The following is a 22142-nucleotide window of genomic DNA, read 5'->3' as shown; positions in this document are numbered from 1 at the left end:
GTGCAAATGTCTGAAAAACTATTTCATCTCTTGCTAATGAGCTGGTGCCAAAGCAGTTCCTTAAAATCATTTTGCTGCTCTAATGCTCTTTCACATAACGATGTGTAATCTTCTTGTAGTAGCTCCCTGTTTCCATGTGAATCCACCTCATTGCTGCCTGTTCACGTGGCACACACAGCAGCCTCGGCCTCGCTGAGCAGCCCCTCTGCTGTGTGAGCACTGCTCTGCAGCTCATGGCATCGCCACAGCCTGCCAGCCTACGTAGAGACCTAATAATGAGCCTGCATCCAAATATCAATTGTTGTGCCTTGCTTCCACTGTTCACATCCTTACAGGAATCCATTGCAGGCATAAGAAAATCTCAGCAGTCTGTGATTTTTGCATTGCAAACTTTCAGCTCTACCCGAGGATTACAGTTTGTATCTGCAAATGCCTGAGAGGAGTGAAAATGGTTCAGAAGAATAGGCTCTTCTGGAAAGCATTTTCTTATGTTACAAATGTTAAGGGAGAAGTTGCTCCTGTTGCTTGATTTGGTTCAGGTGTGGTGGGGTATGGCCTTGGGCTCCCTGCACCCCATCCCTGCCTGCACAGGCATCACACCCCTGTATCCTTAAGACCATGAGGGTGCACATGAGCTGTCACATCCCACTTATTTTATCCCCAGCCAGGCACCATTCCTGCAGAGGGATTTCCATGTACCAGGCTCCCAGGACCTCCCTGCTCAGCAGCCAAGCCTTCGATCTGAGGTCCCATCTGAGGGTAGCATTTCTGTAGACATGCCTTATGAGCTCCATATATTGTCAGTATAACCAGTGGAAGTTTAATAAAGTGCTTGGTGGTGCTGCTGCTAAAAGTGTAGCTATAAACCATTTGGTTTCTAGTAATCCCCAGCTACTTCCTCTTCAGGTTGAAAACCCTGAAGGAGTTCTGTTTATCTGCACCACCTGGATTTGAAGATCAAGTTTTTTACTCAGCCCTGAAAGACGCAGCCATCTTCAAAAGGCCTTGATCTTGCTGCTGCACTCCTGTGGCAGGTGGGATGAGCTCTTGCTCTCTGTGGCTGCCTGTGAAGTCAAAGGGGCTGTTTTAGCATTTACTTCTCTCCACTTCCATTTCCCGTTCCTGGGGTCAGAACATGAAGAGGTAAAGCAACTCCTGCTGGTCTCCCCACCATCAGAACTGGGCTGCTGCAGTGCCATGCAGAGAGGGGCATTTTCTCTCCTCTCCCCAGGACAAAGAGGTTCCAGGGACACATTTGTACCTCTCCAGTCCTTTATGCTCTGCACCAGCTCTTCACCAGTAGGGAATTCATAGCTCACCCTAAATTCACTGTGGATTTAGCAGGTACAAATATTCCACAGAGTTTAAAAGCCTTGCAAGAGCATCCAGCACTGTAATATACTATTAATTAAGGCGCTATTAGGAATAATTTGCTGAACAATTCGTGCCTTAGCAATTAAAGGAGCCACCAAATCCAATTCACTTCTCTTGAAACAGTTTTTATGCAACTGAACCTTTTGAAATTAGCAGGGCTTCTCTTGAACTGGCATTAGATACAGTGTGCTTTTTGAAATAACAAGGTATTTAAAAATAATTGTGCCCTTTTACACCTGCTCTGCTGTTCCAGAGCTCTGCCCCACGCTGGTGGCAGCGCTGCTGGACAAAGGGACAGAGGATTCCAGCTGCAGGAGGGCTGAGCAGCGCAGCTCAGAGCCAGCACACAGCAGTGGTGGCTCTTGATCTGTTGAAATGTCTCACTATTTCCTTTATGCCCTGAATCTTTGCATCTGACCTGCAGCTCACAGAAACCAGCAGCTGTTTGGGAATCAGCTTTTGTGAGCCTCCTCTTGTTACATTGTGCATTTTATTGTCAGGGAAAATTACCAACTCTGCTTCTATATAAACTGTTCTACTTGCATCTGTACACCAGAAATACCAGATTTAGCTTCCCCATTTTTGCTGAAGGAGCCAGGGAGAACTGGAGGACCTTTGGGAATGGGCCAAAGAAACAAGATGGCAAAGTGAATGTCTGCAGGAACATCTCACTCGTGAGAGATAAATGAATAAAAGGTTCAGCAAGCTTATACACTGCTGAGGGTGGAGAGAGTCAGCTCCAGGTGCCAGGGACCAGCAGGACAGCTTTGCTGTCCCTGGCAGCATTAACACAGGGCTGCGGCTGTGACAGGAGTGGTTTTGGTCATTTTGGTGAAAAAAATTAGCAGATGGTGTTCAGCAATGACCTTTTCAGAGAAGTACAATATTTTTTAAAACCTGTCTTTATTCAGAACTAAAACATGGATTAGCAGAATGAATTTGGTTGTAGGTAGTCTCCTCAGGAAGGACAGGAAACCAGCTTCTCTGACCTGCACTAGATCTATCATATTTCAAAAAGCAGATCACTTGAATAACACCCTCTCAACTTCTCTAATATTGGGATTAAAACTTCCACTAGACCAGATTGCTGCAAGCCACATCCAGACTGGTCTTGAGCACTGCCAGGTCTGGGGAGCCAGCGGCACAGGTGGCTCTGTGGAGCTGTGCCGGGCTGCACTGCAGCAGAGGGCACCAGCACGCAACAGAAACTGCTCTGTGCTCCCAGCTCACGAAACACCAGTGTCTGTGCAGTCACAGAGACCGACGGGCTTGGCTTTGTGCTTTCTGTGGGAAGGAATGATGAAGAAAGGCTCCCAGTCCTCTGCTGCACACTTTAACTCACATAAGCACAGGCAGCGTGAGGGCCGCGAGCTCTCGTCCCGGTGGAACCCACGCTGTGCCCGCAGCGCCGGCGGGGCCCCCGCGTGTGACAGCGGCACCGCGGCGTGGGGTGCCCTTCCAGCCTGCTGGGCGTTGGGGGCTTCCCGCGATGGGGAAACCACAGAACCAGCAAGGCTGGAAACACCTCTGAGGCCATCGAGTCCGACCTTTAAATGGGGCTGTGTGAACCCTGCCGGGGTGCTGGGGCCGTCCCGCGGCCGCAGCCGGGCACGGTTTGTGCCCGCCTTGCGGTGCTGGGCGCTCCCAGCGCTCTGCCGCTGCCGGGCCGCCGGTGCTCCGTGCTCGGTGCTCCGTGCTCGGTGCTCGGTACTCCGTGATCGGTGCTCTGCGCTCGCCGCCGGCCCCGCTGGGGGAGGGCCCCGCTCCCCTCCGGTGCCGCCCTGCGCGGCCGGGCCCCGGTTCCTCCCCTAGGGCGGGCCCGTCCCGCCCCGGCCGTGCCGCCCGGCCCCGGTGCCCGCGGTCGGGCGGGCGGGCGGTGCCTGCGGCGGGCGGGGGGAGTTCCAGGAAGTGGCCATATTGGATCCATTCCCCGCATCCTCCCGCGCGGGCAGCACCGCCGCTCCCGGCCATGGCCGCCACCGACCTGGAGCGCTTCTCGGTGAGCAGGGCCGCGCTCTGCCGGGCACACGGCCCGGCTCTGCCTCGCTCGGAGCGGGGATGGCCCCGCGGCTGGCGGGGCCGGGGGGATGCGCGCCGGGGGCTCTGCGGAGGGAGCGGGCGGGGCCGGGGGTGCGGGGACAGTCCCTGCGGGAAGGTCCCGCAGCGCCGGGGGCGGGAGGGAAGGGAAGAGCGGGCGGAGGGGCCGTGGCTGGAGCTGGAGCTGGAGCTGGAGCTGGAGCTGGAGCTGGAGCGGTACCGCCACGCTCGGAGGCTCCTGCCGGGATGTCCGGGATGCTCCCACAGCGTGTCCGGTCCGTGTGCCTGCGGGAGGGCAGCGCCCGCGCCGGGGGGAGGAAAGGAACCGGCTCAGACCTTCCGAAACACGAGCTGTGTACACAGCGCCGGTATCCAAACACTCCGCGACAGTAACTTAGCGGTGTATGTAGAGCTGCGAGAGACACACGGTTCAGACGCGGGCAGAGCAGACCCTGCCGGGGTAAGGAATGCTGTACAGCAAATATGGAGCGTGACCCGCGCTCCGCCGCCTCTCTGCAGCTCACATGTTGTATAACTGCTATCGGAAGTCAATCTGGCTAAAATCTGTGTCGGCTCTAAACTATTCTTTGTCTACCGCTTGAATTTTCTGTTGTTGTTGGAAGACTGCTCTCGTGAAATAGCTCGGTGATGCGTCTCGTAGCCTTGCAGAGCTAAAAACATTTTTACCGCATTAAGTAGCATAGTTCTCCAAAGTCAGAAAAGTCTGGTGTGCTATTACTAAATAAATGGGAACAGCAGTGGTGGCTGTCTGAATTACTGGGATGCCGTTTGAGCACAAACAAGTCCCTGCTACTGTTTTCTTTGAAAGCTACTTTTTGCCAAGAATCTCAAACTCTGCTTCATTTCTTTGAATCCTGGCCCAAAAGTTTCCAGCTCAAGAATGAATTTGCAAAACTGTAACTTACTTAAAACTTGCATGAAGGAAAATTGATTTGAGGCTCTCGTTTAAGGAAGCTAATGTTTTTAGGCTCTGGGAGGGAGGGGATTAGGGTAAAGCCAATGGCAGGGAATGGAAACACTATGACTGTCTCACTGCAATCCGTTCTGAATTGGTATCATATATAAATACCTTTAATGGTAATTTGGTGTGCCTGCTGCTGCCTGTGCAGGTTTTCATAGATGTTACAGGAACCTAAAATATTGCCTAGTTCTGGAGAAAATGAAGCTTAATTTGTGTTCTTTGGTGCGGGTAAAGAATGCTTGGTGTACTTACATCAGTATTCTAACACTTTTCTTTTTAAAAAAGAAAGGGGATGGGGAAAAAAAGGCTCCCAAAGGTGCTTGACTCTCATTTGGGCACCAAAGGGAAATGGCTTGGCTCCAGCATGGCTTGAGTGCCCAATTCCATTAGGAGGAAATCTGCTTCCTATGTGCCGGGAGAGCTTATAGGGATCTGCAGACCCAGTAGATCTGGTGCTCTGATGGTCTTAGTTTGCCTTTCTCCTGGGAGCACAGATCTGGCAGAAGCAGGGGAGAGAGCACTGTCTCTTCTCCATTTGACATGGGGCAGAGGTCTGTCCCAGCTGCTGTTTTACCCTTAGGCTGTGTCTCGGCTCTGATGCTGTTCCTCTGGCAGTATCATGGAAATCTCATGATTCAGGTGTTCCAAGCTGTTCTTTCTGCAGGGCTCACAGCTTTCTTGGTGCCACTTTATATCGCTGTGCCTCAGTTTCCAGAGCAGAAATTCCATGTGGGAGTAGCTCATTACTGCCAAACACAGTGATGATAAATTCATTTATTTTTACCAGCTGTTGGTATCAGCAGTGGGAAGTAATGTCGAAAAAGCCTCTGAAGGAGGGTTTTGACACACAATAGGCCATGCTATTCAGATGGTTGAAGCTATTTATAAGTGTCCAGCTGACACTGACATCCTGGAATGTAGTGACCCTTAGGTTTGGATAATGTGTTTTGAAAACTCCCCAGATGCACGCTTCCCTTGTACAGCCCTCCAAAATGCCTCTGTCTCCAGCACAATAAAGTTCCCTTCAAGTGCTGCTGTTGGAAATGACCAACAAAAGCAAATGAGAGGAAGCTGGCCCATGGAAAGCTGCCTCTGAGGCAGCAGGATCACACCAGTGGTGCTCAACACCGCCTTTGTTTTTGTGAATGTAGTGTTGTGAGAGAGATTTGCTTCAGCCCCTGGAGGCTGAAGTTCCTGCTGATCTGGGAACGTGGCTCACCACTGCCTTGCTCAGGCTTGGTCTGCAGGCATCGCTTCTGGAGACCCAAGGCTTCTCAGCAGCAGAGTGGGGAGAGAGCTGATAGTTGGTTCAGTTATGAAATGCTCTGTCATCAAGACTCAGAGCTTCTCCACGGCCTGGCCTGGGCAGTGCTGAGCTGGCACAGGCAGTGCCCGTGTGCTGGAGCAGACACTGGCAGTATCAGCAAGGATCTGGGGGTGCTGAGTGGGACACAGCCCAACCACCACGTGCAGGTGGAAGCCAGGAGGTGTGTGAAGTGCAGCAGGGAAGTGCAGAAGCTCTGAAGGAAGCTAGAAAAGCTGGAAGGAGAAGGAGTGACGGAGAAGCGACTGGAGGTGCGTAGGAGAGTAAATGGGATGAGATGTGAGACTGAGACTGTAAGACTGTTTTGCTTTTAAGAAGCTTTTTCGAAACTCCCAAATCTGTTGCTTTCTCTTTTTAAATGAAACCCATCGACCTCACAAAATGCTGTTCCTTAACTATCTGCATTAACCCACAGTCTGAGTTGGAGGTGCAAAGGCAGTTGCTTGGGCTCCCAGCTGAGCAGCTGCGTTCTGTGAGAAGGAGAAGGTGTCCTCAGCCTCAGGGTTGGGCTGAGATAACAGTTCAAAGTGCAAAGTTAACTCTGGAAGATGCCGTGGCTGATTGCTTGGTGTGCACACTGTGGCTGCCTGCAGGGACAGGGATGTGTGAACATTGATGCCCAGTGAGGAGAGCACTGGACACTTGTACATGGCAGTGTGAGAGCTGTGGTTGTGGGACAGCTGTCTACATGCAGTCCTGAGATTGCCCTTCATCTCAGTGATTGACATCTGGCTGGTACTGGCAGCTGTACTGTAAATTAATGTCCCTTAGAAGATCTTGCAGAAAAAACACCACCTGATACAGAGGGAAGCTGAACAGCATCTTGCTCACTGGAAATGGACAATGGGATTTGTTTTGTTGTAGTGAGTTGCTGAGCTTGGGGCGGATCTGGCCAGTTTAGCAGCTGTGTGAGCGTTACCTGTTGACACACCACTGCCTTCTTGTCACCTGCTCCCAGCTCTGTGGGAGGAGAGGGACCTTTGAATGGTGCTGTTCCTGCCATAACTGCCTGGTTGGGATAAACTTCATGTGTTGCTGCTGTTTTCTGTAAGCTCAGGGTTTCACTTAATGACTGCACAGCCTAAACCTGCTCCTCCCTGTGAGGGGCCAGTGTGACATCTTAATTTGTGAAAGATGGGCATGAGGAGTAAGCTGAGAGCGGTTCTGTCTAGCGTGACCAGGGCAGAGAGGTTGCCAGAAGTCTTATCACTGCGGGTCCTAAGCACAGGCTTACATTTTCTTTTAATCACACTCTCAAGGAAAACTTTTCCATGGCTTAATTCCAGCGGAAAATGGGGTTGACTTAACTTCTGACATTCCCCTGGCTCTATTTTTTTGCCCAGCCAGAGGCACCATTTGGAAGTTCCAGGATTAAATTTTCTTGTCTGTTTTTGCCATTCAGTTACTTTACCTTTAGCCTGGAAAAACTCAAGCGATCTCCCATGCAGAGTGGAACACAAGTGACAGATTTTTCTCCAAGCTGGTAGCAAACACCAGGAAGCGAGCCCAGCAGGAGCAGCCCTTTCTCTCCCTGCCCTGGCCAGCAATTCTGCCTGTAGCGTATGCCTTTTTGGGAAGGAACGATGGAGAAAATGGTCTTCCAGTGGAGGGGACAAATTGGTGATTGCCTCTCCGAGCCCTGCAGTGCCTCCCTGGGAGACTCGCCTGTCCTCACACTGGAAACCATCTCTGACTGCCTCAGCCACGGGGCCAGTCAGCTCAACCACAGCCCATCACAGTTAAACACTTATTTTCAGTGTGTGCACTGTGAACCAATGTTGCCCAGAATAAGATTTTTTGCAATTTTTTCCCCTTCCCTGCTATGGTGCTGTTGCTGTCGGTCTCTTCTTGCAGCAGAGATGCAACATGCTGTGTGTGGGAGCTCCAGAGCTGCTCTGAACGCTCGGAACTGCAGCGAGCGCCGAGGCCGGGGGTGGGTGGGAGGCTGAGGCCGGGGGTGGAGGCGTGGGTGGAAGGCTGAGGCTGTGTGTGCCCTCAGCATCGGCAAAACAAGTGAAAGCCTGAAGAATAACTCTCTTTCAGGAGGCCAGCCCGGTGTCAGGGCTTGTTGTCAGTGCTGTGGTGGCAGCTGTCAGCCAGTCTCCAGCACTGCTGGAAGGCCAAAAGCTCCCTAAATATTATCTTGTGTGGCAGGACAGCCAGCCAGCTGCAGGGAGAGGCACAGCCCTGTCTCCGAGTGCCCCCGCTGTCCCCAGTGCTGTCGTCTCGAGGCACGGCCGTGCGAGCTGAGGGCTCAGGGCTGGGCTGTTCTGTCTGCAGGAGCAACAGCCTCGCTTCTCTGCTCCTCTCCTTTCCTTCTGCTCCTTTGGCTCCGAGCTTGGGAGGGGAAGAAACTGGCATGGCGCTGAATTGGCTTTTCCTGGGTTGTGCAATGAGGAGGAATTTGGGAGGTGATGGGACTGAGGGAAACATGCAGGGTGTGGGCACATCTGCACCAAGCTCCAGGTTTGTAGCTGAAGCTTTGCATTTGTGTTCGTGTATCATAGAAGGTCAGACAGCTGACAGAGCCCATCTCTGCTCCCAGAGCAGCTCAAGCGAGAAAAAAATACTGAAAGTGCTGCTTCTTCTCAGTCCCAACCATGTGCTTTTCTTCCAGAGCCTCTTCTCTGGCATAAGCAGCCATGCTCACCTCCAGCTTGTGGCATTTGGATGCAGAAGGTGGAGCCAAACAGGGAGCCAGACCCTCCAAAGTGGGGTGACGGGACAGTTCCAGAGGAGGATGGTGTCAGTGGGAACCGCAGGATTCTTGGATACAGCCCTGGTCGCCACTCTCGGCTCGTGGCTGACCAGGGCCCCTGGGGTCAGGGCTGTGGAGACACCACTTTGTTTAGATGTTCAGATTCCTTTGTGAAACCCAGAAGTGTCCGTCTCCCACACACATGGAATTCCGGAGATGTCAGACGCCCAGAGCGAGGTTCCCATGGAGCACCCTGCCTCGGGGCTCCTGCCCGCTGGCTGCAGCTGCCTCAGAGCCAGGCTGTCCCAGGGAGCTGCCTGGGCCGGGTGTCCGTGGGGGCCCGGACTGTCCCCTCCGCAGCTCACCGGGGACAAGGTGCTGTGGGGAGGCTGTGCCACCAGGGACAAGGTGCCGTGGGGAGGCTGTGCCACCAGGGACAAGGTGCTGTGGGGAGGCTGTGCCACCAGGGACAAGGTGCCGTAGGGAGCTGTGCCACCAGGGACAAGGTGCCATGGGGAGGCTGTGCCACCAGGGACAAGGTGCCGTGGGGAGGCTGTGCCACCAGGGACACGGTGCTGTGGGGAGCTGTGCCACTGGGGACAAGGTGCCGTGGGGAGGCTGTGCCACCGGGGACAAGGTGCCGTGGGAGGCTGTGCCACCAGGGACAAGGTGCCGTGGGGAGGCTATGCCACCAGGGACAAGGTGCTGTGGGGAGCTGTGCCACCAGGGACAAGGTGCTGTGGGGAGGCTGTGCCACCAGGGACAAGGTGCTGTGGGGAGGCTGTGCCACCCTGCAGCACATGTGTGAGGAACCCATCCTGAGTCCTCTGGCTGTACCGGGCAGGACACAGCCCTCAGCCCCTGCTCTCCCGAGTTCCCTGAGCCCCTGCTCTCCTGAGTGAGTTCCCTGAGCCCACAGGACTGCGCACAGAATGCCTTTGGCTCTGGGGAGCGCGTTCCCAGTGCTCGCAGTGACGCTGGGAGATGAACCCTCCGGAGCAGCCGCGTTGCTCAGGTGGGTGCTGGGAGGGGAGATGATCCACGCTGTGCCAGGCACTGGCTGTGCTCCTGGGGTGCCCGGGGTGTGGGGGCAGCTCGGGGCAGAGGGGCATCGCCGGGTCTCTGGTGCAGACCCTGCTTACGGCAGGCTGGCCGGGCCTTCCATCCTAATCCACGCTGATCCTGGCTCTCAGCTCTGCCACAGTTAAAGGGCTGCCTGGGGAAGAGCTGACAGTGCCTCCCAGCAACGCTCCCCTTCCCTGTCTGCTGCAGCAGAGGTGTTCCCAGTTCATATCTGTGAATAGAAATCTATCCTGTATTTTCATACACAGTGAATAGTCCTTTCAGCTTAGCTTTTTGCTGCACGTATTTTTTTCAAATAGAGGTTTTCTCTTCTTTTTTTCCATTGCCTTGATTCTTCAGATTAAAGGTATTCTGTGCTAATACACTGAGGCTTTCTGGAGGCATATGTTAACAGGATATATAGCAGTCAGCTTTATTAGCGTGATGACTGTGGTTTAGCTCTCAGAGCTGCGTGGCTATGGTATACTGGGGGATGTTCTCTTTCTGGTGTCTTCCAGGCACTATTACAAGGAGACTTGGTCAGTAGCTGGGAGAGCTGTTTGTGGAGATGCTGTGGGATGGTTGTGTGAGGCAAACTGGGAAAAAGCATACAGTCCTGACCAAAACTCTTGGGTTCCCATTATATCTCTGTTCCCTTCTCTAAAAATATACTCAATAATAGCATTTAGTGTAATTGGGCAATAAATTCTGGAAACGTATGTGGGAATTGGCCATGTTTATTTTAAGTGGTAACTAAAACAAATAATCTTGGTGGCTGATATCCAGCATGGCTCGTTTGGCACGATGGGGATCCGGATCCTTTTTCCCCTCTTCGACACTTCTTTTAAACTGCCCCAAACCTTTTCCATTCCACTCCTTAGGGGTAGGCATTCACTTTATCTCCTGACTTGGTCCCACAGCCATTTGTGTTTGCCAAGTGTCTCCTCTTCCTCGTGGAAGGATGGTGGGGAAGGGAAGAGATTCTGCTGGTCAGAGCAGCCGAGTGTAAGCTGGGAATGCATCTGCTGCCTTGGAGGAGCTTGGGAAAGCCTCTGCTAGACGAGGTGCTGAGATTAGTCTCTTGGCAGGGTTAATTGTGAAGTCCATTAAATCCGAAATCTCAGAAGCTTCTGAATAAATAATTTTTAAGCAAAACTGACGATGTAGTGTGAGGTGTTGCTGTTTGTATTTTAGGTTCCTTTCCTTCAGTCTGTTTAAAAGGTTATAGTTGTGTTTTGGACTTTACTTGGTTTTGAATAGCGTATGGGAGATGGAATTCTCAGGCTGCCAAGAAGCTGAACTTTCTCATCCTTTAAGGTCATTTTGGAGGAAATGTCTTTCATTTTTGGTTCCATAGTTTTCTCTGCTTTAACTAACTTTCTTTATTCTCAAAGGCAACATCCATGTTTGCAAAACACTGTGTGTATAATGCCTGGTAAATCCTGCTTTGCTGCTTTGTAAAATCCCATCCAGGACTTGTGATAGGGACAAAATGCACGTTTAATCCTTCCTTGATTAAGAAAGACCTCACAATTAATTAACTAAGATTCATAAATGTTATAGGGAAATTGCTAAATAACAGCTTAAGGAAGCATGTGGGAATTTTGCTTGTAGTGTAAAAAGTCAGAGAGGAATTTAAGCCAGAAACAGTCAGTTTGTTTGCAGAAAATTAAAACCGATGTTGCATTCACAGGTTGTGAATGGATCGTCTTGGATGTGTGTGGTGTGAGAAAAGATGAGGAGCTTTACTCTCCCTTCAAACTTGGCTCTGAAAGTCAGCAAAACCTGATGTTTTGAGCCCGTGCCACTGGATGTGTAGATGTGTGTAGGATTTTTATTTAATGTTTTGTGGTTTGTTGTGGTTTTTTGAGGGAGGAAAGGCTGCTGAGGCTGAAAGGAAGCTGGAGGCAGTGGCCTCAGTTCAGCTGTGCGCTCACAAGTGTTGGGGGGAGCTGGTGCAGAAGGGGAAGAGGGGGAGTGTGCAGGTCCCTGCTCCTGCCCCGCTGCTGGGAGTGCCCAGCATCACCCACGTGTTGCTGGGGTACAGCACAAGGTGTGTCCCGGGAACCCAGACTCTGGCACCAGTTCCTTGGATACAGGCAAGCAGTTAAGGAGTTTGCCTAAGGAGCTCCTCCCTTCAAGGGAGTTTGGCTTTCTCACTCGAGTCGCTGTCCACCTGCTCAGGGAGGTGCCTGCAGTGTGTCACGCTGGGTTTCACGGTGTGCAGCAGAGCCTTGGCTGCCCCCAGCCTGGCCTGGGGCACAAGGCCATTGGGAAACGTTGGCACTGCTCCAGAGGGGTTTGAAATGTCTGCTCTGCCTGCGTGCTGAGCACTGCTCTTTGCAGTGCAATCACTGGTCTTAGAGCTTGTGAACAGCTCTTAAAAACGGGTCTGAAAGCTTTCGAGAAGGCAGCACATCGGGCAACATAACCTTTAGTTAAAGGCAGGAACCTCATCCCTTGAGCCTTCTTGCCTCTGTAATGTAAAGTGGCTTTAATTTTTACTTGGCGTGTCTCGGTGGTGACTCCATATCTGGTTTCTTCAGGGATGTTTTCGCCTGCCTGGAGTGCAGCTGGAGCCGGGAGGGATATGAATAAAGGCTCGAGTGTCTGGGAAAATTCTTGACATTCTTAGAAGAGCGGGTTAAAGGGGGGCTGGGGATTGTGTTGGTTTAGTGTGAGGTTTTTTGGGGGGACTTCACTGTGGGCTGGGAGCCTGCTGTGAGCTTGCAGCAACTGGAGATGTGTGGCTGACACAGTGCCCTGTGTGTGCAGAGCTGGCTCAGATGGCTGCGTTCCAGCATGCTGTGTCTTGGAAAAGGGAAGGAAGGGAAGGCACTGGGGCTGTGCCCTTACTTGCTGGAGGGAAGAGCAGTGTTAAGTATCACAACCTTACCTTTTACAGCTCTTCAGGGCTGCCACAGCAGGGAAAAACCACTGTTGCCCTCCCTGCACAGGCATAGTGAAGGCAGAGCTGCTCACACCATCTCAGCTGCCACCACCAGAGCGGGCAGGAGCAAGAGGCATTGGAGAAGCTGAAGCACAGTGGGTTGCTATTGCAAGACAAGTGGTAAATCAACACAAAGCCCTCATCTAAAACTTTCTCTGTGGGCTTACTTTTAGTTCCTTTTTTCTTCTCCCAGCCTGTTATTAAGTGCTCCATGATGGGGATCTGAAATTTTGAGCACATGCTTAAGATTAACTGAAAACCTTTAAGGTGGAGTGTGTGCTTGCACTTTGCAAATCTGAGATGAGGTGGCATTAGATATGACAACTTTAGCTGAGAGCTCCCCTGGCCAGCCCCAGCTGAGGGTGCTGCATTTCATCTCCAGTGCCAAAGGCACCCATGAGCCATGCCTACTACACCGAAGCCTTTTTAAAATTTACCCTGCTCAGAGTCCTCTGACTGTTGTTAGGCAGCCTAAAATCTGGCCTCATTACCTCTCTGAGGTCATCTCTTTCGGCTTAGTAGACTTCAAAGTGCAAGCTCCTTCACTGGTGCTGTTATACATCTAATAGTCCTTGGCCTGTGAGTACAGGACATATGGTTTGAATGTTGCTTGCCCCTCAGCTCCGAGCTAGGCAAAAGAAATGTTTTCTTCATGGAAATGTGAGTCTGTACCCGCTGCTGTCGCTTTGCAAATGTCAAGTGGCATTTGTTGAGCCAATATTCAGAGATGGAGAGGATCTTCTGAGGGAGATGATTTGTCAGATTTTTCTGCATTGATCCAGAAGCTGGGCCAGGCCCCAGCAAGTGCCTGCTTGGACAAAGACGCTGAATTTGGCTTCTGACACTGTTTGCCCAAAGGTTTCTAGGCAAGTACTCAACTGCTCCATGACTCAGTGTGCTTGTGAAAGGATCATAGAAACAAGCACCTTTATAAGGAATCTGGCAGAGGTGGGCACTGGGGAGGCTGTGGGTTTGGGCTAAGCATCCTGCTTGTGCTGGACCCTGACGCAGCCCCCTCTGCTCCGTGGTTTGTGGAACTGCTGCCCAGAGTGCCCTGCCTGAGAGGGGCCAGGCAGTGCCTGTGGCTGGCAGGGCAGCTGCTGGGTGCCAGCACGGGTGAGCCTGTACATGGGACCAGCTTGCTCTGCTTGGACTGAATCAACAGCCGGATCTCACTCAGTCCTTCCTCTGCTCAGCTGCAAAGGGAGACTCCCTGCATCAGGATGAATAATATTCCCATTCCATGCATTTCCATTCAGGAGACAAGGGAATAGCATCCTCCAAACCCCGCTGGGACATGTATTAATCTCTGTGTTGCACGCACTGTTGAGGATTGTGGACAGGGTATGAAGAAGGTGAAGTCATTGTTTTGTGCCCAGCACAGTCCCAGCTGTGCCGGGTGCTGAGCCAGCCCCTCGGAGCGCTGCCCGCCCGTCCTGCCACGGGAGCTGTGCCAGGGTGTCCTGGCTGGGCACATCGGGGCTGTGGAGCCTTCCCTGCCCTTCCTCTCGCTGCTCTGAGTCGCTGATCAGGGAGCTGCAAACTGTCTGCTGGTTTATCTTTCTGGTTTGATTTGATTGTAAATGGAGTCTGTGCACTGTGCTTTGCCGGGTGCCTGGCACACTGCTGCGTGGTTCCAGGGTGCCTGGCACACTGCTGCGTGGCTCCAGGGTGCCTGGCACACTGCTGCGTGGTTCCAGGGTGCCTGGCACACTGCTGCATGGTTTCAGGGTGCCTGGCACACTGCTGCATGGTTCCAGGGTGCCTGGCACACTGCTGCATGGTTCCAGGGTGCCTGGCACACTGCTGCGTGGTTCCAGGGTGCCTGGCACACTGCTGCGTGGTTCCAGGGTGTCTGGCACACTGCTGCGTGGTTCCAGGGTGCCTGGCACACTGCTCCGTGGTTCCAGGGTGCCTGGCACACTGCTCCGTGGTTCCAGGGTGCCTGGCACACTGCTGCGTGGTTCCAGGGTGCCTGGCACACTTGTGAGCTCTTGGAAGACAGAAGTTCTCTGAAGGGCTGTGCTTCCACCTGCACGGGGCTGGTGTGTTGGGAGCTGCAGCCCGGACACAGCTCAGGCAGACACTGTGTTGGCAGTGCAGAGGTGCCCGAGGAAGCATTAGGGAGCATCAGACACCTCTGGGCTGAAGGTCACTGCTCGAGTGTAAGCCCTTTTCATGCAGCAGAAAGAAGAAAGGACTGAATTTCCCTCCTGTTTCCCCTCTAGGCCTTCACTGTTTGGCCTTGGAAAAGTCATCTGTTCATCTTTCTCACTTGTGTTTTGTTGTGATGTAGAACTGGGAAAGGGCAGCTCACATACAGAAAAGTGCTCTGCTGTCCCTCAGGGTAAAAGTCCAGGAGTCTTCAGTGTTTGTCAGCTGACCCATGTGATTTTTGGTTTTCCCTCGTGGTTCTATTCACTGGTTGTTTGCACGCTGATGAGTCTGCTGTAGCTGGGCCCGGGGTTTTACATTACAGCTCCCATCATGCCAAGTTCTTTAAAAAAATCCCCATTTATGATGGTGGCATTGGATTACACTTTTGTTTACCCATATGCTTTCACCTGCGTCACTCAGGAAAACAGAACCGAGGGTTGTCTCAAGCAGGAAACACGAGCATATGTCACCAAGGGGAATTTCTGCTTGAGATTAATTGAAAGGTGATACTCCTACAGATCTACTTTATTTTATTTTTTTTTAACCAGCTGATGTCAGAATGGCCTTTTCTACCCAAGGTCCAGTCTGTTCATGGTGCTCCTGGTGAAATTAAGGAGAGCCAGGGCAGCACATCTAAAAGCACTGAGCAGCTCTGCTCTGCACCAGGAGCTCCAGCTGGAACACTGTGCAGCTGAGGGGCAGCTGACCATGGAGCTGGTCCCACTGCTGACATCCCCCCTGGGCTGTGCAGGCAGTGATAAAACCCCTTTTCCTGGAAGAAGCTACTGAAAAATGTGATGACGCAGATTGAAACCGATGCCAGTTTGGAGGTGAAGCATGAAGAGAAACTGTGAGCAGGTTTTATTTTTTGAAGACTCGTAGGCACAAGTTTGATGCTGTAGCCTGTGCACTTCTCCTCACAGGTTTCTTTAATCACTCTGTCTAGGAGGAAGAGCCTAATTAGTACATGATACTGTGTTGACCTTCTTACAGGGATCTGGATTTGTTCTCTCTGATCGTGTTTCTCTGCTGCCTTTTCTTGTCTGACTTGCAGTAAAGGGCCAAATGGCACCTCATCTGCCGTGGCAGTGGTTTGTGGCCAGCTTTGCAGTTCTTGGTTCCCTGGGCAGCTCTGTGCTGATGAGGCCACAGGAATGGGCCAGTGTGCCACTGTACATCCCAAATGCATCCCAGCCCCCAGCGGAGCGTGTCGGGGGTGCTGGTGCCTTACAGCTGATGGGAGCTCCGTGTTTGGAGTTTTTGGTTCAGTTCCTGGGGTGCTCAGCTAATGTGTCCGTCTGTGCTACCAAGGGCATGTGTGTCTTTCTGCTGCATGCCAAGAGGAGGGTTCTGTGATGCCTCTGTCAAAGCAGAGCTAAGGATCGCTGTCCCTGTGGGATGACTGTTGCTCCTGTGGCTGTGCCCGCAGATGCCATTCATGTGCCTGTTGCCTGGACAGACCGTCTGTGAAAACGTTTAAAGGACTTTGGATTTGGAAATACATAAATTCTGCTCTGGCCTTATGATGAATCTTTAATTTCCCTCAAAATTCCAGATTCAAAGTATGAATTATCCCCTTGGCTCTCTGCTCAAGCCTGAAGATCAGCTCAAGGCACAGAAGTGCCTTTGAAGAGCAACGTTCAAAGGCTGCAAGTTAAACCCTGGTAGCTGCTCATCATAGGATGCCCATCATTAGTGGCCCACGGAGGGATGTTCAGGGCTGCAGTGGCTGTTTGTGGTGGGAGTTCCCACTCGGAGCCACTGCAAACTCCTGATTATCGTGTTGTGTGATGATGACATGGGCTTCAGGAAAGGTCAGCTGCCTCGAGGTTATTTGCAGCCCCAGGATGGGCTCTGGCCTGGTAAGGAGGAGAGTGGTCTCTCCATGCTGTGAGATGAGGGACCTGGTTCTCGTCAGGTGCTGGGGAACGTTGCAGGGACCAGTGCAACTGGAAAGGGCAGGGCTGTGTTCCTGCCTGGCTCTTGCCATGGCTGATCCCATCTGGCTGTGCCACATATCCTGCCAGCTCCTGTCCTGCAGGGCAGTCCCATTGCTGGCACAAAGTGTGGAAGAACTCCTACTGAAATCCTTACCTTTTGTTTAAAACAAAACCAACAAAACCCCCACACACACATTGCTGCATTACTGCTGCTCTCATTTATTGCAGCATCTGTGCTCTGGGTTGATTATTTATGCTGAGCCTTGCAGGCTGGCTGCTTCTGCTGGAAAGGATTCAGTTTGGAGGTGACCTTGTCTTTACTAGCAGGTGAACTGTGTCAAGCTGTCCTGGAGCCACCCTGGGTGTGTGGGAGCTGGCCAAAAGGGCAGGTCACTTGGAGTTGCTCCTCAGGATGGTGGACAGGCAGGTCAGCACCAAACACCACTGGTGAGCAGAAGTACTGGTTGTGTTCACAAGGCTGTCAGCTTTGTAAGCTCAATGGATTGGAGGGAAAGAATAAAACAGTGAAAACTTTTTTTCCCTTTCTTTCTCTTCTTAATCTTATTACTTCCCAGCAGCTGTTAGCATTGTTTGTCTTAACACAGCAAAATCCCCTTGGAGCTGAGTGACAGCTGAACGCCCTGCAAGCACAGCAAATGGTTTTCTGCTTTGGTATCGGCAGTGCCTTGAACCTGAACCAGATTATTATTGCTGCTTACAGAAATAGAAGGAAACTGCATTTCAAGGTCACTGGCAAAAATATTTCATTGAGGTCTGTGTCGTTGGTTTAGCAGCTTTGAGAGATGTGAGCAGTTTTGAGTAAGTGTATTCCTGTCCCGTAACGAACAGCAACTGAAAGCCAAAAGAAGAAGAGAAGAAGCCCTGTGTGGCCACGTTTGGGTTTCCAGCAGCCAAAGCATGACTGAGTTCTCAATGCAGCCCTGCCTGGCTGGAGCCTATTTAAATGCAGCCTTGCTGAGCTGGAGCCTATTTTAAAATCCCGAGCAGTGGTGCTGCCTGTTGCCTGGAAACCTCCTCCCAGCCTCGGGCACTTTCAGCCTAATCATAGCCATCGGCAGCCTTTATTTATTTCCCATCCAAAATGTCATCCCAGGCTTCTAGTTTGTGTTTTTGTTTGCTTGTTTTTGTTTATTATTTAAAATGAAAAGACACAGAGTGTAACCATCAGACGGGGTGACTTTCTGTGGGAACAGCTCTCGGCTGTCACTGCATTGCAGTGGTGGGAACTGGCACTTTAAGCTCTCTATGGTGGTGGCTCAGAGGGACACGGGGAAGAGGAGAAGAGGGGGCTGAGGGAATGGGCTGAGAGCCCAAGGAAGCCCCCCGAGCTCTGCTGGTGCCTGCAGTGGCTTCCTGTGCCTTGTGACAGCCTGTTCCTTCAGGGGAAAACCTGACCTGAACCAACTCTGAGTCCCTTCCCAGCACACAAGTGTCCCCAGCTCCCCTTCCCTGTGTGACTGCACCATCCCATGCCAGATGCACAGCTCAGCATTGGGCTGCCTGGAGCAGCACAGACTCACTTTTCAGCCCCAGTGTTCTGGGGCCTGACTTTAGCATCTCCACGTGCTGACAGATGAATGGAAGAAAGTTAAACCCTGTCTTAGGGGCCCTTTTTTATTTTTAATTCACCTAAACTCTTGGCCACCTTAAAACCTTAATTGCTGCCATCAACTGCACAGGGAATCTGTAAGTGATTGCTATTTCTGCTTAGTGAGTGTGATCGATCCTGGTGGGATGAAACAGGTTGGGTCACAGGAGCCCAGCTATGATTCGGCTGTGTTTCTGTCGAGGGAGTCCCTTAGGAGTGCACTGGGCTGAAATCATCTGAAAATGGGTACCAAATGTAACCAGGACAGCCAGCAGGTTTCTGTGTGAGCCATAGGAGCTGCTTCAGCTGTTCACAGGTTGTTTTTGTGATTGAAATGGTTTATTTTACAAAGCTGAGAATATTTGTTCTACCAAAGGCAGAGCTAAAGAAGGCTTTGACTCGAGATGCAGTTGAACAAAGGTTTGTGTTTTGTTTAACAATCTTGCTGCAGGCACAGAGCAATAGGCAAGGCTTATCACATCAGTGCTTTTATTTTCCTCTTGACTTAATTTAAAGTTTGACAGGCAGCTTAGGCTCTTCTCGGGGATGGTCCTGTCTCACAGACTTAGTGCTGAAGCGTTAAGTTCCAATTGTCAGGAACAGAAGAAGCAGAGCTAGGCCAAGGGCAGACATTTTTTCCATCCCCATGTTCTCTGTGTGCTGGTGATTAAGGAAAACAGTCATTTACTGAAGAAACTGTGGGGGTGAGTGAATGGTGCTCTGAAATCCCATCTCCTTGCCTCTCCAGAGATGGGTGAGAATGCCTGAGGGGCTGCAGGGGCAGTGGGCTGGCCCCTGGGTTCAGACAGCCTTGCTTGGTTGTGCAGAGGTGGCAAATCTGGTGAAATATTTGTCCAAATCTAAACTTTCCTGTTTTTAACCACTGGAAACAGAAATTATCCTTCTGTCAGCTCCTTTTTGCTGGATTTTATAGCTGCTCTGCCCTGCCTTTCTGTACAGCACAGGTCATAGAGTGGCTGTCTTGGATTTTATTGCCTGACTTCCTGAGCAAAGCTCCTACAGGTGATCTGGGGGAGGGAGGAGACAGAAGGGAGAACAAAGTGCACACGGGGGAGGCAGGAACAGGAACAGCAGAGGAACAGTGGAAAACTGTGTGGTCACAGATGGTAAAGCAAGAGGGTTCCTCGCCCTGCCTGCAGGACCAGCACCCCCAGTGCCTGAGCAAACAGACCACGCTGCTGGTGGCCACAGCAAAGGCAAAAGGATCAGTGCTTGGGGGAAATGCAGAGTCTGGCAAGTTGAATTCAGTGCTGGAAGGTTTAAGAAAAGGAAATCAAGGAAGTTGAGGAGAAATGAGTGCTAAAACGTACAGTGGTGGGGTGTCCTTTGCTAATCACCCCCAGCTGCATGTAGCTGGACCTCACATTTGTGTTTTCTTTGGAGCTGGATAGTTCTCCCAGTTCCCTACAAAGATCAGCACTGTACACCCTCTCTCCTGCTGTTGGTGGCTGTTGGGGGGTCGTGCTGTGTGCCAGAACACAAGCTCTGGAGGGCAGTGCTGGGGTTTGTGTGGGTGGCTGTGCAGTGCCCAGGAGGGTGGGTAACCCTGCTCTTGGGTCTCATCAATCTCATTTCCATCTCAGTGCAGTTTGCTAATCTGGTTTCTTCTCCCTACCAGAATGAAGAGAAGAGGAACCTTTCCCTGGGGGGCCATGTGGGCTTCGACAGCCTGCCCGATCAGCTGGTCAGCAAGTCTGTCACCCAGGGCTTCAGCTTCAACATCCTCTGTGTGGGTGAGCACGGTCCTCGGCAAGCAGACGTGGGCTGAGGCTGGGGCCAGGCTTTCTCGTGTGTCCTGCTGTGCCACAAGCCTTGGCAGTGACTTAAGCAAGTCAGAAATGCCAAACTCTCTTAAAATCACGTTGAGTCAAACCAGGAGAATTTCTGTAATCAGCGAGGAATTGCTCATCCTCTCCACTGCAGGAGCTGTGCAATAGGAAGGATTAAGGAAAGACTGTATATGGCTAGTTAAGTATTTCCATTTGCAAACTGGGGTGGCTCTTGGTGAATATGATGTCCAGATAGATGCAGTCAGATGCACTGTGGATTAGCTGAGAGCTGCTGGTGATAACTGGGTAATTTCTGAGTGTGAACCTGCACCCCAAATCTGGAATTAGAGGTTTGTGTCTGAGCTGTGCCTGGTCGATGCCTTCCCAGGTGGGTCAGAGGGCTTGAAGCATGGTCATCTCTATGCCAGGAAAGGGAGGGGGAGTGTTCCTGTTCTTACTGATTGTAGTGTGATTATCTGGGAGATTGTGAGCAGGTGCAAGGAGCTGACTTTAAAATAACCTCATTATATTCCTGGTTTTTAACTTTGGTATTGATGTGATCTAGCAGGCAATCTTGTCTGGAGTACTAGAGACAAATTGCTTCCAGTGATGAGATGAGCATTATTTTTGATTTGGTTCTTGTATGGGGTATGAGGTCTGAAGTATGTGACCTGCCAGACCAGCAAAAATACATCCAGAGACAGCAGCTCCTGTGGCTTTGTGTAGACTGTTCAATGGCAACCTGACAGCTTTGAGAAGGTGCCTGGGCCACACCCAAGCCACTTTTGCATATCCACACCACAAGTAAAGAGCATGGCTGGAATCACAATCTTGAACTTTGTAGACTTGTTCTTTAGCAGAAGGGTAACTGCAGCAGAGGGCAATATGGCTTTAATTAGTATCATTCTTGGGGATACCAGAATGGATACTCCTACATTCTCATCTGGCCTTTGGGGTTTTTTTTGGATAAGAGAGAAAGAGCCCCACCCTGTTTGCCAGTTCCTACTCGCAACAGTGCCCACAGCTGAAGAGGAGAATGCAGCTGACATCAGTAGTGACTTCTGCATAAATCTCCTCTCAGATTAATCTAGAGCACCAGCTGGCTTTATTTCCTTGCACAACTCTTAGCCACAGCTGGTAGGAAGCAGTTTGTGCCTCTGCTCTGAGCAACGTGAGGTGTTTATCCTCCTGTGGAGAGCAGAGCCTGTGGTGCTGGAAGAAGGGAAGAGTGCAAAGCCCTTGGCAGCAGGCATGGCATCTCCCTGGAACAGAACTTTGCTCCCACTCCTGCTCTCCCACCAGGGTATCTGCTGTACGGCTCCTCAGCAGTGCCTGTCTCTGCTGAAGTGGTGGCAGCATGGACTGCCTGGGAAATGAGCAGGGAGTAGCAGGTTGTCTCCATGGGTCTTGCCTCTGTTCACTGCTGTGGCCAGTAATTGTGTGTGCAGTGAGTGAGCAGTTTAAACAGGGTCCCTTGCAGGCCAATCTGGAAATTATCAGAGTCTGGTTTTGTTATGAGGAGCAGAAGTTCAAAGCCTTTCTGGCTCATGAACAGCTTGTCAGCCAAATATTCTGGGATGGAGCTTTTTGTGATGCATCCCAGGCATCCTTCAATGGCTCCTAAAATTGTGCTCTCCAGAGCTTCTCTAGGGCAGAATCCCAAGCAAAGTCGGGGGACATGCAGAGAAAAATGGTATGTTTTGCTGTGCTCTATGATACTCACTGGGAGATGAGACCCAAGTGCTCTGTGCTGGCTTTGCATTAAGCATGGGAGGCCCTCAGGAAGGCAGATATCCGTGTGACAGTTACATGTGGCCACAAACGATCTGTAGTGACCTTTCACAGCATGGTTTAGTTCTGCTCTCTAATTAATGTGCTTTGAGGTACCTGTGACAAACCCGTGCTGCAGTGAGCTGATGATCTGTCCTCCCTAGGTGAGACTGGCATTGGGAAATCCACCCTGATGAACACCCTGTTCAACACCACGTTCGAGACGGAGGAGGCGAGTCACTACGAGAGCGCGGTGCGGCTGCGGCCCCGCACCTACGACCTGCAGGAGAGCAACGTGCACCTGAAGCTCACCATCGTGGACGCCGTTGGCTTTGGGGATCAGATCAATAAGGATGAAAGGCAGGTCTCATGCCATCTGCTCGGCCTTTCGGGGCTCTCCCGTGGTGCTCGCGCGTGGGCTGCCCGTGGGTCTGCGGCAGGGCCGCTGC

General features: G+C 51.6%; 1 protein-coding gene across 6 annotated transcripts in view; it reads left to right on the top strand.

Moving 5' to 3' along the window:
* The first annotated feature begins 3216 nt into the window (after positions 1–3216).
* The window catches only part of SEPTIN8 (septin 8), a 39927-nt gene continuing 21001 nt past the window's right edge, over positions 3217–22142 (top strand). For 5 of the 6 annotated variants that reach the window (XM_050311826.1, XM_050311825.1, XM_050311822.1 and 2 more), the window contains exons 1-3: positions 3217–3373; positions 19773–19887; positions 21858–22053. In XM_050311826.1, coding sequence (XP_050167783.1) covers positions 3344–3373; positions 19773–19887; positions 21858–22053 — 341 coding nt within the window. In that variant the 5' untranslated portion in view covers positions 3217–3343. Of the gene's footprint in view, positions 3374–3852; positions 3872–19772; positions 19888–21857; positions 22054–22142 lie in introns of those variants that run through there. The other variant, XM_050311829.1, reaches the window with a different exon arrangement.

This window comes from Myiozetetes cayanensis, unplaced genomic scaffold (genome assembly GCF_022539395.1).
Source record: "Myiozetetes cayanensis isolate MyiCay16 unplaced genomic scaffold, myiCay2020 scf17, whole genome shotgun sequence".
NCBI lineage: Eukaryota > Metazoa > Chordata > Aves > Passeriformes > Tyrannidae > Myiozetetes > Myiozetetes cayanensis.
This window is presented reverse-complemented; position numbering and strand designations above follow the sequence as displayed.